Source organism: Myotis yumanensis, unplaced genomic scaffold (assembly GCF_028538775.1).
Source record: "Myotis yumanensis isolate MYYU_CA2020_CCGP unplaced genomic scaffold, mMyoYum1.0.hap1 SCAF_2, whole genome shotgun sequence".
In the NCBI taxonomy this organism is placed as follows: Eukaryota; Metazoa; Chordata; class Mammalia; order Chiroptera; family Vespertilionidae; genus Myotis; species Myotis yumanensis.
The window spans coordinates 168815859-168831700 of NW_027223753.1; the positions used below are offsets into that span (position 1 = coordinate 168815859).

Here is a 15842-nt window from a genome sequence, read left to right on the forward strand (position 1 = left end):
AGAGTCTCTGAGAAATATTGATTTGGTGCTGGTGTACACAAGAGTTTGGAGAGGGGAGAATGGAGTCATTGAGGACAACTCAAAAGCTGTTATGAGAGGTAATGAGTCCTGAACCACAGTAGTGGTGACAGCATGGAGAGGAAGGCTGTAAGATGTATTGTCTTGTAAGAGTTTTATTGACCCATAGAGGAAAATATATATATATATATATATATATATATATATATATATATATATATATAATGCAGGGCATGTGAAAGAACTTTTCTCTTTTCTCTCTCTTTTTAAAAAATTTTCCATTTATTTTTGGCTAAGGTCAATGTCATTTTTTCAATATGAAAAAACACACAAACCAGCAAGTTCAATACCAAACAGAAATTGGAAGTGTAGGCTAGGACAAAACCAGTGGTAGAGGGAAAGGCAATAGCAAAAGAATAGGTGATATGTAGCCAAAAGAAAGAGGGTGTCCTGTCCTCTCTCCTATGGGGAATGACTCCAATATTTAGGTGACAGTACATACCTTTTCATACATTAGTTAGAGATTGATGGGCATAAAGAGAATGAGGTCTAGGTCTTTCTTCTGCTTCTGTAAGGTAAGTGTTGGGTGTTTCTTTACTGAAACTCACAGCTGCTTTCAGTCACACTCCATACAGATACTCCTGGTTTCTTTCTTTTGGGGGGCTTAGGATGGTGTTTCTAGCACACAGTCCCTAAATGGGATCTGGATGAGATTCAGCTTCTTGGAGAATTATCTTGTAAACAGAGAAGACAATATTAACTGGACAGATGAGAGGAATGGGCACCAGAAGGAAATACAAGGTTACCCCAAATGGCAGAAATAAGATTTCCCAGAGCGGAAAGAGAGAGATGACATTCAACAAACAATGAATATTTATTGAGTGCCTATTTTGTGCCAGGCACAGTTATAGAACACCCCTAAAAGAAAACAAGGACAGGCAGAGATGAAAATTCTGAGGGGGGTGGGACTGGCAGTGGAGAAAGAAGATTGAAGGAACTGGGAAACCTGGGTGACAGAGTATGGCCTCAGGCCTCCTCTTTAGACTCCTCACTGCCTCCTTTTCTGGGGTGGCATCCTAGTAACTCTGGTACTCAGAGATAAGGCTGTTCATGTTGCTCTCAGCGTCATGTGGACTCCATCACGTCCATGTACCAGTGGAGGAAGTCCTTCTGATGGAACACAACAGCCAGCTATTCTGAGATGCGCTTGAACACCTCCTGGAAAGCTGTGCTGTTGCTGGTGAAGGTGACTGCCATCTTCAGCAATAAGGTGGGATGTCACAGACAGCTGTCTTGACATTGTTGAGGATCCATTCCACCAAATAGCTGCTATCCTTATTTTGCACACTGAGCATCTGCTCTTCCACCTCCTTCACGAACATCTGCCCATGGAATACAGCAGCCATGGTGAGGTATCGGCCTTGGTGGGGTCACAGCCAGCTATAATGTTTTCGGCATCAAATACCTGCTGGGTGAGTTTGGGTACAGTGAGGGCCAGGTACTGCTGGCTTTCATGTCTAGTTAGACAGGAAAAGCAAGGCATGAAGAAGTGGAGGCATGGGAAGAGCACCATGTTGACTGGCAACTTGTGGAGGTCAGTATTGAGCTGGGCAGGGAAGCTAAGGCAGGTGGTGACACCACTCATGGTGGCTGAGAGAAGGTGGTTCAGATTCCCATGGGTTGGCATGGTCATCTTGAGGGTGCGGAAGCAGATGTCGTAAAGGGCCTCATTATCAATGCAGTAGGTATCATCAGAATTCTCTACCAATTGATGGACAGATTGGGTGGTGGTGTAGAGCTCACCCACAGTGTCAGACACTTGGGGTGAAGGTACCACACTGAAGGTGTTGATGATGAAGTCAGGATATTCTTCACAAATCTTGCTGATGAGCAAGGTGCCCATTCCAGAGCCTGTGCTCGTGGGTCAGCTGGAAGCCCTGCATGCAGTCACAGCTGTCAGCCTCCTTCTGCACCACATCCAGGACTGAGTCAAACAGCTAAACGCTCTCTGAATAGCAAATAGAGTCCATGGTCCTGGGTCCTAGATCCACCAAGATGACAGGAGGAGCATAGTTCCCACCTGTGGCTTCATTGTAATATACGGAGCTGCAATCCAGCTGCAGGTTTCTCTCCCCATGGTAGATGCTGGTGAGGTCCATGCCATGTTCATACTGATCACCTCCCAGAACTTGGTTGCCACACTCGTCCTGGACCTGCACCATTTTCCTCATGGTTCAAATTAAAGCATTTTGCTCAACTCAAAGTGTGTATGGGCAAGAAAATAGGTAATATTTTTCTCTGCTGCTGATCACAGGCTTCTAGAGTGGGACATGCTCCCGAAGCTAGAGCAGTGAGGTCTGAGTGCAGGGCAGGAAGGTTCTGAGAGGGAGAAAGGGGAGGGCTGAGCGAGGCATGGAGGGAAGGCAGGCAGAGTGGGGTGTGTGTGTGTGTGTGTGTGTGTGTGTGTGTGTGTGTGCCAGCTGGGGGTGGGAGAAGGGCCTGCACCAAGCTCTGGCAACTTGAAAGAACTTATCTCTCTCTGTGTGTCTCTCTGTGTCCTTGTCTCTCTCTGTGTGTCTCTGTCTCTCTCTCTTTCTATTTTTTCATTCTTTTTTTCTTTATTTTAATTTATGTTTTAAAATCACCATTTAACCCCCTATATTCTCTTCTACCTCCATACCCACCCCCTCCACCACTACCCCAATTCCCTTCCCAATCACTACACTGTTGTTGGTGTCCATGAGTTTTTTCTCTCTCCCTCTCTCTTTTTTTCTCAATCCTCCACCTCCATGATCAACCTCCCAAACACAGAACTGCCAGCCTGCTCTCTCTGAATCTGTCTCTGTTTGGTTTGTTAGTTCAGTCTGTTCATTGAATTCCACATATGAGTGAAATCATATGGTACTTGTCTTTGTCTGACTGGCTTATTTCACTTAACATAATGCACTCCAGATCCATCCATGCTGTCACAAAGGGTAAAGTTGTATTATTATTATTTTTTTTTACAGCAGAGTAGTATTCCATTCTATAAGTATATCATAGCTGTTTTATCCACTCATCTACTGATGGACACTTGAGCTGCTTCCAAATCTTGGCTATTGTAAATAATACTGCAATGAAAGAACTGATCTTTTAATTACCAACTGACCCTGATTCAGTACAGTACTTTATTTTTTCAATATCATTTGGATTTTGAAACAATAAACAGGTTTCCTTTTTTTCAGAACTCCTTAGCCCAAAATACTCTGTGGTACACTACAGGTAGAGAATGTTTATCACTGTTATTTTGTGTCTATTTAATAGCAAGCTCACAAACAGAACATCTGCCCATGAGCATGATGCTGATTCCAGCATCAGCTGTTATTGCAAATTGAGTGGAGCAGAAATGGGAGTGCTTAGTGTGAGGGTGGCAACTAGGCCAGGCATGGCACAGCTGGGGCTCTTTTCGCCCCTACTTAGTCATGGATCATCTGTCCTCAAGCAATGCCAAAGGCTAAATTTAGTGGTGCTGGGTGTGGTATTGGGAGCCCCAGGATTCAGTATTGGAATTCATTTTATGCAGTGTTGAGCAAGTTTAAAATGATGCTTTAAAATTATTGCATCTATAATGAAGGGGGGATGGAAGAAAGAAGCAAAGCTCTATTACTTTGTTCACATGCCATGATAATTTATTTAAGGGAGCATTAATAAAAAAAACAGTTGTGCGCTGGCCATAGTGCCAAGTGCTCAAATTAGAGATTCAATATATAGTTATCTGTCCATGGAAGCTTACAGAATATCAGGTATAAGAGATCTATAGAAATTTATAATTAAAAACAACAACCAGAAGTATAGTGACAAATACAAGTACATAGGAAGGAGTATCCAACTCTGCATGGGAAAGCTCCATAGCTTGAAAACATTTGAGCTGAATGTGAAGCATTGAAAGAGTTCTTAGGTTCTTAGGTGGAGGGGAAGAAGAGCAGGCATTCTAAGCATAAGTAACATTAGCAAAGGCATATAAGGCATAAAAGTATAGGGCATGTTCAGAAAATAGAGTGCTTATTGTTTATGTAGATTGAATTCTTGGAATTCTTAAGGACTTTGAAAGACATTTTGGAAGTAAGATCCATAACACTTGGCAAGCAATTGACTTAGAATGAGTGGGAGGAGAGATCTCTTAGATTTTTTTAAAATTTTGTGCAATTCCACCAGCATCTTATACAGTTATGAAGGATCAAATTCCCTAGACATCTGACTTTGGATTACTTCGAAGGGATCCTGAGTAGTACCTTGAAAAACACAGGAAAGTCTTGCTTTATTATTATTATACCAACTCCAAGAATGTAAGGAAAGAACATAGTGATTCTTAAATTGTATTGATGGGGAAGCTGTGGTACAATTAGTGCTTTACTCAAGGTCTCATAACAAAAGAATTAGAGTTTGGATTAGAACTCAGATATCTTAACTCCAGAGATTTTGTATGTAATTCCAAAACCAGGCTCCATTACTTATTTATTTACTTGGCATGATGAAATACATGGGTATCTATTACAATAGGAAGGTTGCTTGGGATTTGTATGGATAAAATATAAAGGCATAAAACCTAAGAAGGTAAGTGTAATATACAAAATAGTGAGCTTGGAAATTGAGACTCAAATTGGTTTAGAGAAAATAAAGGCACCAGAGTTCAACTATGAACAAGCTTTGTGTAAGCTTAATGCATCTTCTCACAGCTACTGGCCCCTGACAGTGACAGAAAACAGATACGGGAGAACAGAAGTTAGCTGTTAGCTCTAGAAGTGAGAAATGCATGTTACAAGAACTAGGTATAAACAAACAAAAGCATCGCTTATGAGTCCGGAGTAGAAGTATTGCACCTTTTAGAAGTTCTTCCTATGTTCCTAGAATCTGGATGTTGGTGTGTATCTGAGTGGAAGGGCAAAAATGAACCAAAGAGGAATAGAATTATAATAAATAGAATTATAACATCTTACAGAATTTTTAGTTCAACTCTATCCATTTTGAGGTCTCAGAAGTCTGAGATGTCCAGGAGAAATGACTTGATGATTAAATTATAACCACTAGAGGCTCGGTGCACAAAATTTGTGACTCCAGAGAAAGCAGTTGCCTATTCATCCTTTCTCTCACAGTAGCAATTTTTTGAAATTAAACAGACACTTCCAATCTCTTTATAGGTGAGCCCAGAATAAAAGTTCTATTTCAATATTCAACCCCCAGAACAGAAGTGTGGCTGTCCAGCTCGATTTATCCCATCCATTTGCAGTTTTCAGACCTGTTTGCCCCATTTGCTCAGTATAACAGGATGAGGGGAGCAGGGAGTAGGAGGGGAATTAAAAGAGAAACAGACACAGACAGAGAGATTCTAGGATTGTGGATGATGTAATACTTTGTAATTCTATAATCTTTCACCAGGAAGAAGACATTTCTAGCCAAAACAAGACAGTTAGCTCTCCTTTGAGTTGTGGTGCCACTGTAGCAAGTTAGCTTACCAGGTTAGAGATGAAGTTAGGAAGGTTAAGAACCACTTACTTTCTTTTCTGGACCTCAGTTTATTCAACTAAAAAATACAGTTGTCCCTCTGTATCCGAGGGAGATAAGTTCCAGAACCCCTGCAGATAATGAAATCCACAGATGCTCAAGTCCCTTATATAAAATGGTGTAGTATTTGCATATAAACTATGCACATCTTCCTGTATACTTTAAATCATTTCTGGACTTCTTATATTATCTAATACAATGTAAATGCTATGTAAATAGTTGTTATACTGTATTGTTTATGGAATAATGACAGGGAAATAAATCTGTACATGATCAATACAGACATAACCATCATAGGCCTAACTGCATAGTACACATCATCAATGCAGCTTTACTTTCCTCTGAATGTTTTCTATGACAGTTGATTGAATCTGTGGATGAAGAACCTGCAGATATGGAGGGCCTACTGTAACTGGCTGTCTATGTTACAGTGCTGGCTTTAAAGGGTGTCCACAAATTATTTGCTACTTCTCCATTCAAAATATAGAGCCAACCATCCAATAGAATATTGCACAAGTAATGATATGTGACTTTGGAGACTAGGCTATAGAGGGCATGGAGGCTTCCATTTCTCTCTCTCTCTCTCTCTCTCTCCTGCTCTTGGAAGAGACAACTAATATATTATGAGATACTCAAGTAGCCCTATTGATAGATCTATACGAAAAGGGATTGAGAGTTCCTACCAACCGCCAGGTGCCTGCACATGGAATGGATCCTATAGGCCCAGTCAAGCCTTCAGATAACTGTAGCCCTGGCCAACAGTTTGATAGCAACCCCAAGAGTAACTCTAAACCAGAACTACCCAACTAAGTCTCTTCCAAATTTCTGATTCACAGAAAATGTGAAGTATTCAGTGCTTGTTTTAAGCTGCTATGGGGTAATTTGTTATATGGCAATACAAAACAAAAACAGTTATTTTTCTACTTTTTACTCTTTCAGAATATATGATTTTATTTTAATCTTTAGCCTTTGGAGTCATATGAAATTGTATTGTTTATTTCTTAATGTTTAGGTTATAAAAAATTGCAGTTAGATCAGATGATCTAGAAATTATTACCTCATTAAGCTAAGGTATTTCTCTTGGTCCTCATCTTTCCCCTCTGGCTTTCTTTGATAAAATAAAAATAATATTAATGATACCACTGCCAAACATTTAATTTACAGATTTTATAGTTTCACATTTATTATATAATTTTACCCTTATAACAAACCAATGAGGTAGATATTATATTATTCCTATTTTATAGATGAAGAAATTGAGAACTTGAGAGCAAAAATGTCTGATTGAAAGTTACACAGTAAATAAAAGAACTGATACTCCAATTCAGGTCTTCTGGCCCTAATATAATATTTTCTCACTATATTAAGAGTCTTTATAATAGAAAGAATCATACTATTTTATTCCCAAACTCTGGCACTCACCCACATTTTAGCTGTACAGTCTAATATTTGAGAATTTTTACACGCCTTCTTTCTCTTTTACATTACTGAGGTTTGTAAATTAGTAAATGGGCTTTTTTTATTCTCCTTTTTTTTTCTTTTGGATCTTCTAAAAAATCATCTAATTGTCTTTGTGTACAGCCAAATTGTTATACCTTTAACACTTTATCCTATTTTAAATGACTGATAACATGGATATAATAAATACTATGGTTGTAGTATCCTTTGGCTAGCCAACTGAGTAACTACATTATTTTTATAATATTACTATCTGTATTTTGTTTTTATCATATACTAGAGGCCCGCTGTATAAAATTTATGCATGGGGAGGGGTTTCCCTCAGCCTGGCCTACACCCTCTTGCAATCCGCGAACCCTTGGGCAGGCAGGCAGGCAAAGTGTTAGGGGCGATCAAGCAGGCAGGCTCCTTCCTCCCAACAGTGGATTCTGTGAGGAATAGGGCTCCCTCTTCCCTCTTGTCATGGTCCAGTTTGAAGGCTGGCCACACCCCCGAAAGCGCGAGACCCAAGGTTCTGCAGCACCCTGGCGGCCCGGGACCCACAGGCCCTTCTTGCCACTACACCCCAGCGGCCCAGAGCCCACAGATCTCTCCCGCTGCCACGCATCAAAGGCCCAGAGCCCACAGACCCTTCCCACCTGCATGCCTCAGTGGCCCGAGGTTAAAGACCCTTCTCGCCGCAGCCGCTGCCACCACCACCACCACCACCACCACCACCACCACCACCACCACCACACCTCAAACGCCCAGAGCCCACAAACCCTTTCCGCCTGCATGCCTTGGCGGCCAGGGGCCCACTGTTCGGTAGTCCGTCCTGGTCATGACAGCCCTAAGCTATTATTTGTATAGATTAAATAATTTTATAATAAGATGTAAAAATAAAGAACTCAAATCCCAGTATTTGACAATGAGTTTTAAGTTTTTCACTTTATAAGAAAAGTCTAGAACTTGTTTTTACTTTTTCCCTCCAAATTTACAATGTCATCTTTGATTTTTCATTGAAGCATTTGCAAATATTATAAGGGTACTTAAGGCAGTTATTCTTTACAAGATTACACATCTGAATCATTTGGGGAGATTTAATAATCTGGAGTGTGCCCCAAATATGTACATTTTAAAAGATGATGTCCAATTCTGGTTAAGAACAACTTGTGAAAGATGTTTCAAAACATGGTACTAAATTATAAATTAATTGCAAGTATGTGGCACAGTTTTTGGCAATAGAAAATCAATAAGTTGTTATGAATATCTTTGTGTCTTAAACGAAAAATAAATAAACACATATCATACTTGATTTTGTTGTTTTTTCTTCCAATAAAACAATGGAATATTGAAATTCCTATCACCTTTAACAGATAAAAGTAGCTCACTATCTGAGTTCAGTTTATCTGTAATCTTCCTGATTTTTTACCAGTAGTCCATTTCAAAGAGTTGGTCTTCCCATTTAAATATTTTTCAATGTTTTGAGTGGCTGAAGGTAAAAACTTTGTAAATTAGTCTCTAGAGAATTTTGAGTGTGTTAATTATCTCATCGCTACATTAGGAATAACATTTTTTCTTTGTTTAGCATTAAAACTTATTAACATAGATCATGGTTCCGTAAGCACCGATCTTCACCAACCCAAAGAGAGTTTTTCTTCATGATCAAATTATACTGCACAACATTTAAGAAGTCATACAAAAACTCAAATCTTTAATATAAACATAGAATTCAAATAATAAAGAGAGCAGATGCATAGATAGCAGTGGACTTCATAATACCCACACCAGCACTCGTCTTGTTCTTCATCTGACTTTTAGCATGTTCAGGTTGAGTTTCCTATTTAGCTCTTCAGATAAATGGATCAAGTGATACTTTCTAATGAGTGTGTTACATGCTCTGCTGTGTTCTAAATGTCTATAATTCTTCTGAGGCTCCCTGGATATTCAAAAATAAAATGGCTCATTGGCAGATAGTTTGAGCATCACTTTTCTTAGAGAACTAACTACAGTAACTGATTGGAAATGAACTGAATATAGAAACATTCTAATTTTTAAAAATGCTTCCTCTTAACCAGAAACTGTTATTATTAGTATGCATTTTTTTCAACAACTTTTCTTTAGGGAATATTTATATACAAGGTCTACTCTTCTCTGTACACTCTTTTTATTCTTCTTCCTCAACTATATAATTTGAGACTTTTGGCAAACTTTTGGGTTGTTGGCAGCAAAGTTCTTCTATATCTTTATTATCAAAGTAGAGGCCCAGTGCACGAAATTCGTGCATGGGGCTGGGAGTGTGTGTCCCTCAGCCCATCCTGCACCCTCTCCAATCTGGGACCCCTTGAGGGATGTCCAACTGCCCAGTGGAATCTGGCCTAAACAGGCAGTAAGATATCCTTCTCACAATCCAGGATAGCTGGCTCCCAACTGCTCGCCTGCCTGCCTGCCTGATCACCCCTAAATGCTTCTGCCTGCCATCCTGATCACCCCCTAACTACTCCCCTGCCAGCCTGATTGACACCTAACTGCTCCCCTGCCGACCCAATTGCCCCTAACTGCCCTCCCTTACCAGCCTCTTCTCCCCTAACTGCACTCCCCTGCAGGCCTGGTTGCCCCCAACTGCCCTCCCCTGTAGTCCTGATTGCCCACAACTGCCCTCTCCTGCTGGCCATCTTGTGGCGGCCATCTTTAACCACATGGGGGTGGCCATCTTGTGTGTTGGAGTGATGGTCAATTTGCATATTACCTCTTTATTATATAGGATATGTGACATATCTCTGTTTGAATGTCTCTTGCCACTTTAGGAAATCTTAATATATTATTCTTAGAAAAAGACAATTCTGTGTATTGCAAGTTCTAGTTCAATTTTCTCTTCCTAGCAGCATAGGAAAGCTGCATTTTCCAGCTTTCTCTATGACTAGATTAGTACTCATAGATGGTTTTGGGCAATGAATTAATTGCAAGTGAGACTAATAAGTGTAATATTTAGGTTGAAGCAAAGAATAGCAGGAAGCCACACATTTCAGATGGCAAAGCTACAGAAAAGTAATCCCCATATGCTGGACATGTAGCATAAAAACAAATGTTTTGTTATATGTAGCTACTGAAATATTGGGGTTCTTTGTTAGTATAAGATAGCTTATCTGATTCTGAGTAATACATATGATGATTATAATTCTACCAGGTTCCAGAATTCAGTGTTTGATGTTCCATATATTAAAAATACACTCTATTAAGCACTCTTTATCCAACTGTCTCCTTGTGCTGAAGCAATTCCAAGGGCTACATATGCCCTACATTTTCATCTATTGCCTGTAAAAACCTTGTTAAAGGGATGATTCGTAGTCCTCCTTGGCTGGAGAAAATCAGAGCCTACAAGGGTAAAAGAGGAGTTAAAGAGAAATAAAAATTAATGGTTCTTACACTTTTTATGCATTAGAATCACCTGGGAAGTTAATTTCTAGTGCAAATCTGCCCCACTCTAGAGATTATCATTTAGTTAATCTTTCATGGAGTGAATAAATATGCATTTCAGTATAAGCCCAAAATGGATATGATGTGGATGCATAATGGAATACACTTTAAGAAGCCTTGGACCAGACTCAAATAAAGCATTTATTCTCTTATAATGTGAATAATAATATTTTAAAAAGGGAGAAAAGTTTGAAAGACTTCTCAGAAGTAGAAGTGTGACCCATGGAATACCTTATCTAAATTATCAAGCACATAATATTAAATTCGGACTTCTAGACAATCTCCAGTAACTAATAAATCAGCCCTTCTGAGAGAGAGGCTTGCCCTGGGGTCTTCATTGTAAGATACCCCCAAATGATTCTTAGACACATGAAAGTTTGAAACCATTGCCAAAGGGATTATTTGTCCTTCTGTGCATAGTTTTATGATTAGTCCAATTTATTATTCCTGAGTTTGGCATGAACATTAGTTCAGGAACATTAGTTTTATCAACTTCTTCAACTCTTCACACTGGAAAAGGATATATTATTACTATAATTTTTACTAGTTGTAAGAGAAGATAACTGAAACTCACAGGGTAAATCACAGTTGCTAAAATATTAAATTTGCTTTTCAAGGAAAATGGTGAACATATTTTTATTTTCCCTTAAGAGAAATACAAATTATTTATTTTGGGATAAAAGTGATATAGCATGATCATAGATCCCAGAAGATACACACACAAAAAAATAACTCTACTTTTAAATTGTTTAAACAAATGTTACAATCTTTAAAAATTGAATTATAGAAAACCTAATATGACAGGGCCAGATAACACATCAGAAAATTAATATGACATTTTGTGTGTGGGTTTACATTAACTGCCATTTTAATCTGAATGCATAATAGTTCGGATTAACTAGTTCTAATTAGGTGACTTTGTAATAGAAATACTTCCATTTGAATCTTACAGGAATAATTCTAGAATTAGCACCAGATGAGGTGTAATATGCTTAGATTAGAAGACCAACCCTGTCACTTATTGGCTGTCATTAGAAAAATCACTTAACTTGGATAATAAGTTCCTGTTTTGTACTGATTTTGTGCATTTTGTTAGAGTAAAAGAATAGTGATGCATGTAAAATTAATTTTTAAGCCATAAATTATCATGCAAAGGTAAGTTTATGCAGCCATGAAGGTGTTTTTACTAGGGGTATAGGCCAATACTTACTGAGCAATTACAATGTGCCAGGTAATGTGCTAAGCACTTACATGCATTATATTTTAATGCCCACAAATCCCAGTAAGGTTAACAATATTATCTTCTTTTTAACTAGCAGGAGATTAAGGTCCAGATAGCCCATGGTCAAACTGTTAGGAGAGAAGCAGAACTCACATTCATCTCTACTTGACTGAAAACTTGTGCTCCTAAATAGGTAATATTTCTATGTAAATAATATCCATTTAATTTACAATCTTATTTCAATTATGAATATACATGACCAATGAGGAAATTTTATTTTATTACCATTTGCCTCACTGAAATATATGGCACTGAATATTCCACTCAATTGTAGAATGTTGGGTCAGGTACTAATAACATAACCTTCTGGCCTTTGTTTATGCAATAAAAGTATGGTCTATTATCTTTTTGATCCCTGTATAGTTAATGCCAAAAAGCATGACTTTATACTGCTTACACTGTACTTATACTGAGAACACCACAATTATCTCACTACTTGGTCATAAGAGCTCATGTTTCATTTTCATACCTCTGTCAAGAGTCCTTTCATTTATTTTTCTTCACTAAAAAATAATCCTATATAATAAAAGCATAGTATGCAATTTGTCCCTATGACCAGAAGTTCATCCAGGAGTTCAACCAGGGGTCAGGGCCAGCCGGGGGAAGGGAGGAAGGCCCCGGCCTGCAGCTGGCAGATGTTAAGGACGCTACCAGTGCACAAATTTCGTGTACTGGGTCTCTAGTTCAGGAATAAGACTGATTATGGATAAAACATTCTCTTCCTTCTTAGGATATGGAGTGACTTTCATTACCCACTATTACCAGATTTGGAGAGAAACTGCTGCCTTCCAAGTGAAGATCCTTGAACACACATCAAAGATGGATTAATCTCTTCAAGAAGGAATACAACATGGGATGTGCTTCAGTCATTTCCTGCTGGGTATTTAGGTAGAGTGACCTGTCATTTTTCATTAGAAGTTCCATGATTAGTAACATTTACTCTGGAGGGTCCTTATTATTTCATCTTTTTTGTTTGTTTGTTTGTTTTAACAGGAAAAGGACCTAACAGTTTTTTGTTTCATCAGAGAAGGGATATGCTTTTCTCTCTAAGAGAAGTATGGAGATAAAACTTGCGGGGTTTTTCTCCACCCCTCATTCACAATAAGAGATTGGGAAGGCCTGACACTTATTGGGCCATAGCTCACTAGTAGCTTAGACTAATATATTGATGACTCCTGTGTGGTATAGTTTTAGCTCTTTCTAGTCTGTTTCTGTTCTGGAGGGGTAGATTGTGCTTCTAATTTCCTTACGGTAGACCCACCAGACAGGAAACCTCTACAGGGTAAATGGAAGGCACACTATTTTCAGAGGACTGTTAGGTTGGATCAGTCCTATTGTGAGGTTTCAGATATTTTCAATTTAGAAAGGGAATAAACACCTCTTATTATTTGCTTCTCTTTTCTCTTATCTAGGATTACCAGGGACATTTGAATCTGCATTTGGACTTACATTCTTTGGGTAGTTATTGTAGTTCTAAACGTACAAGCTAGTGGACCTCAGGCTGAATATATGTTTGTGTATTTTTGCTTTCTTTCTTTTTCTTTTTTTTTAAGTTTAAACCATCTAATAAATAAAAAATTATATAAAATCTGAATTTTTAGATTTTTCTTCCAGTCCATTTTTTTTAAAATATATTTTATTGATTTTTTACAGAGAGGAAAGGAGAGAGATAGAGAGTCAGAAACATCTTTGAGAGAGAAACATCGATCAGCTGCCTCCTGCACATCTCCCACTGGGGATGTGCCCGCAACCCAGGTACATGCCCTTGACCGGAATCGAACCTGGGACCTTCCAGTCCGCAGGCCGACGCTCTATCCACTGAGCCAAACCGGTTTCGGCAGATTTTTCTTAATAACAACTATGTGCCAACAATGTGGCTAAATCAATGATAAAATGAAGATGGAGCTTAGTAGAGGCCACTTCCTTTTTAAAGAAACAAATACTCTTCAATTACCTATATACCCAATAATCTATATTACCTCCCTGACTGGCAGGTCAACTACTATATACCTCCTACAATTGTTTTAAAGTGTTTAGAGTGAATAAGCACCTAACTGTATTTATGTTTCTCTATATATGGGCCCTTCCTGGAGAGTATGTATATTATGCTTATATATGGCCCCCTTTTTTCTTTTTCTTACCTTCTGATTCTTGTAGGCACTTAAGTTGATGATCCCTTCTCAGAATCCTGAATGGGAAGAAGGGATTCATGCACAAAACTCTACACTAAACCCCTAACAATACTGAATTTTTCTGCTATCAGTTCTAAAAATACAATGAGATTTTTGTGTAAACTTCTATTTCATTTGAAACATTTTCTCACTTTATTTTGGTCCTTTCTCAGATATCTCCTAATATATACTAGAAAGAAACTGAAGATATATCTCAGCTTTCCTAACATCTAAACCAAAGCTTGATTTCCTGAAATGGAATAAATACTCTTCACATATGAATTCGAAAGCCATAAAAAGTAGAGAAGAGAGAAAGAAGGGTAAAAATTTCTTAGTACAAATGAAATCACATAAAAATATAACTTTATTGATGCTAACAACTTTAGGCAGTTTAGAGAACACTAGTTTACAGTGAGACAGAGAACACCATGCATCCCTGTGTGGGTATGTTTGGTTCTCCCAGGGAAAATGTGTTGTAGGTTTTCTGTTGCCCTTAGTCCTACAGCTTCCACTAGAATAAACTCCTTTCCATAATGTTCCTTTGGATATATAGACCTTGTAAGTGCCATGGCCCACGTACACCTGACTGACTCATAACATGAGAGGTTGATCAACAAGCTCAAAGAAAACATTTAAATTCTTTGCTCATTTTTAAACCATTGGGGAAGACAGGGGTGACTTTAGGTGACTTGCATATACTGACCTTCTAGGGGCCAAGAAGAGTGTGCTCTTCTGAGGCCATTAGAGGCAATAATTCTGGACGCAGGTTCTTCAGGTCTTTTGTCTCCTAGAAATAAATAGTTTATAAAATCAATAAAGGGGGAAGACAATCTGCTTGTCCATTAATTGATAAAAATGTCAATTATTCCCATGGTTTCATGATACAAAAAGAGCTGGTAGAGGCAACAGCTACCACCCACCACATCGTAATTATAAGATATAAAAGTCATTGTTATTAGACAAATCCGTGAATTGGTGAAGAGCAAGGGCTGAGATCTGGGGAACAGGGGTTTCCAATCTGGTACCATTTCGTATCCATTGAGTTTCTGACTCTTGGGGAGCAGGCTTACAGAGGTGTGTCTCCCATTGTGGCTGTGTGTGGATCTCTGCCCGGCTCTTGCTCCTAAGTTGACTCTCTCCTTCACAGTAGGTGACACAGCAGCGACAGGCTGCAGAAGGTTTTCCTCTGTGTTTAGACATTGTGCCCGAAGCAGGAGCAGCACCTGCAGCCCTCCCTGAGCTCTGGAGTTCTGGGGGCTCTTTCAAACGACTTCTCCGCCTTTGAACATGGTCCAGACTGATGTCAGACTGAGAAGAACAGCTCTCATTCCAGCCAGAGCTGGCACTCAGACTTCTCAGGGGAAGAGCTAACCGCAATGCCTTCCAGAATTTAGAGCCAGAATGTTTGGATTTTTCTCCTTTCCAGCTCACAAAAGACACAGACTCCTTCAGCTGTAGGATGCCTGGGTGTGGATGCTCAAGGGGACGATACTCAACCACAATGAGCTTGGTGGCAATGGAGTTCTGGCACATGACACCCAGTTTAAATTCCAGCATGCTGATGCTCTTTTCTGTGACATAGTCTGGGCTCAGGACAACAATCATCCTTCGGCTCCTCTGAATGAAGTCAAAGACTGCTTCCACCGTATCTACAGGGAAATGGAAGGATAGGACAATGCCTAGTGAAAACATATACAGATTTCAGCTCATCGTTGTCTCTCCTACAAAGGACAGGCAACGAATAAATCTTCAAACATGAGAAATTAACCACTTCTGAAACTAGCAACTCATTTCAGCTCTGTTTGTAAAATATTTCCTGGTTTGAAATATTCTTCTCTATCACTTTTATCTGGTGGCACTAGCTCAACATCCTTAAATATTTGAAATATTGCAACTATTGTGATCTCACTGTATTT

At 39.0% G+C, this 15842-nt stretch overlaps 1 protein-coding gene and 1 pseudogene across 4 annotated transcripts in view; both read right to left on the bottom strand.

Moving 5' to 3' along the window:
• Positions 1-923: 923 nt before the first annotated feature.
• LOC139002654 (tubulin beta chain pseudogene) lies at positions 924-2249 on the bottom strand (annotated as a pseudogene).
• An 11682-nt stretch (positions 2250-13931) lies between these two features.
• The window catches only part of IL1RAP (interleukin 1 receptor accessory protein), a 159088-nt gene continuing 157177 nt past the window's right edge, over positions 13932-15842 (bottom strand). For 2 of the 4 annotated variants that reach the window (XM_070406574.1, XM_070406575.1), the window contains exon 11: positions 14299-15575. In XM_070406574.1, the coding sequence (XP_070262675.1) occupies positions 14857-15575 (719 nt within the window). In that variant the 3' untranslated portion in view covers positions 14299-14856. Of the gene's footprint in view, positions 13944-14298; positions 15576-15842 lie in introns of those variants that run through there. The other 2 variants (XR_011470315.1, XM_070406576.1) reach the window with 2 other exon arrangements.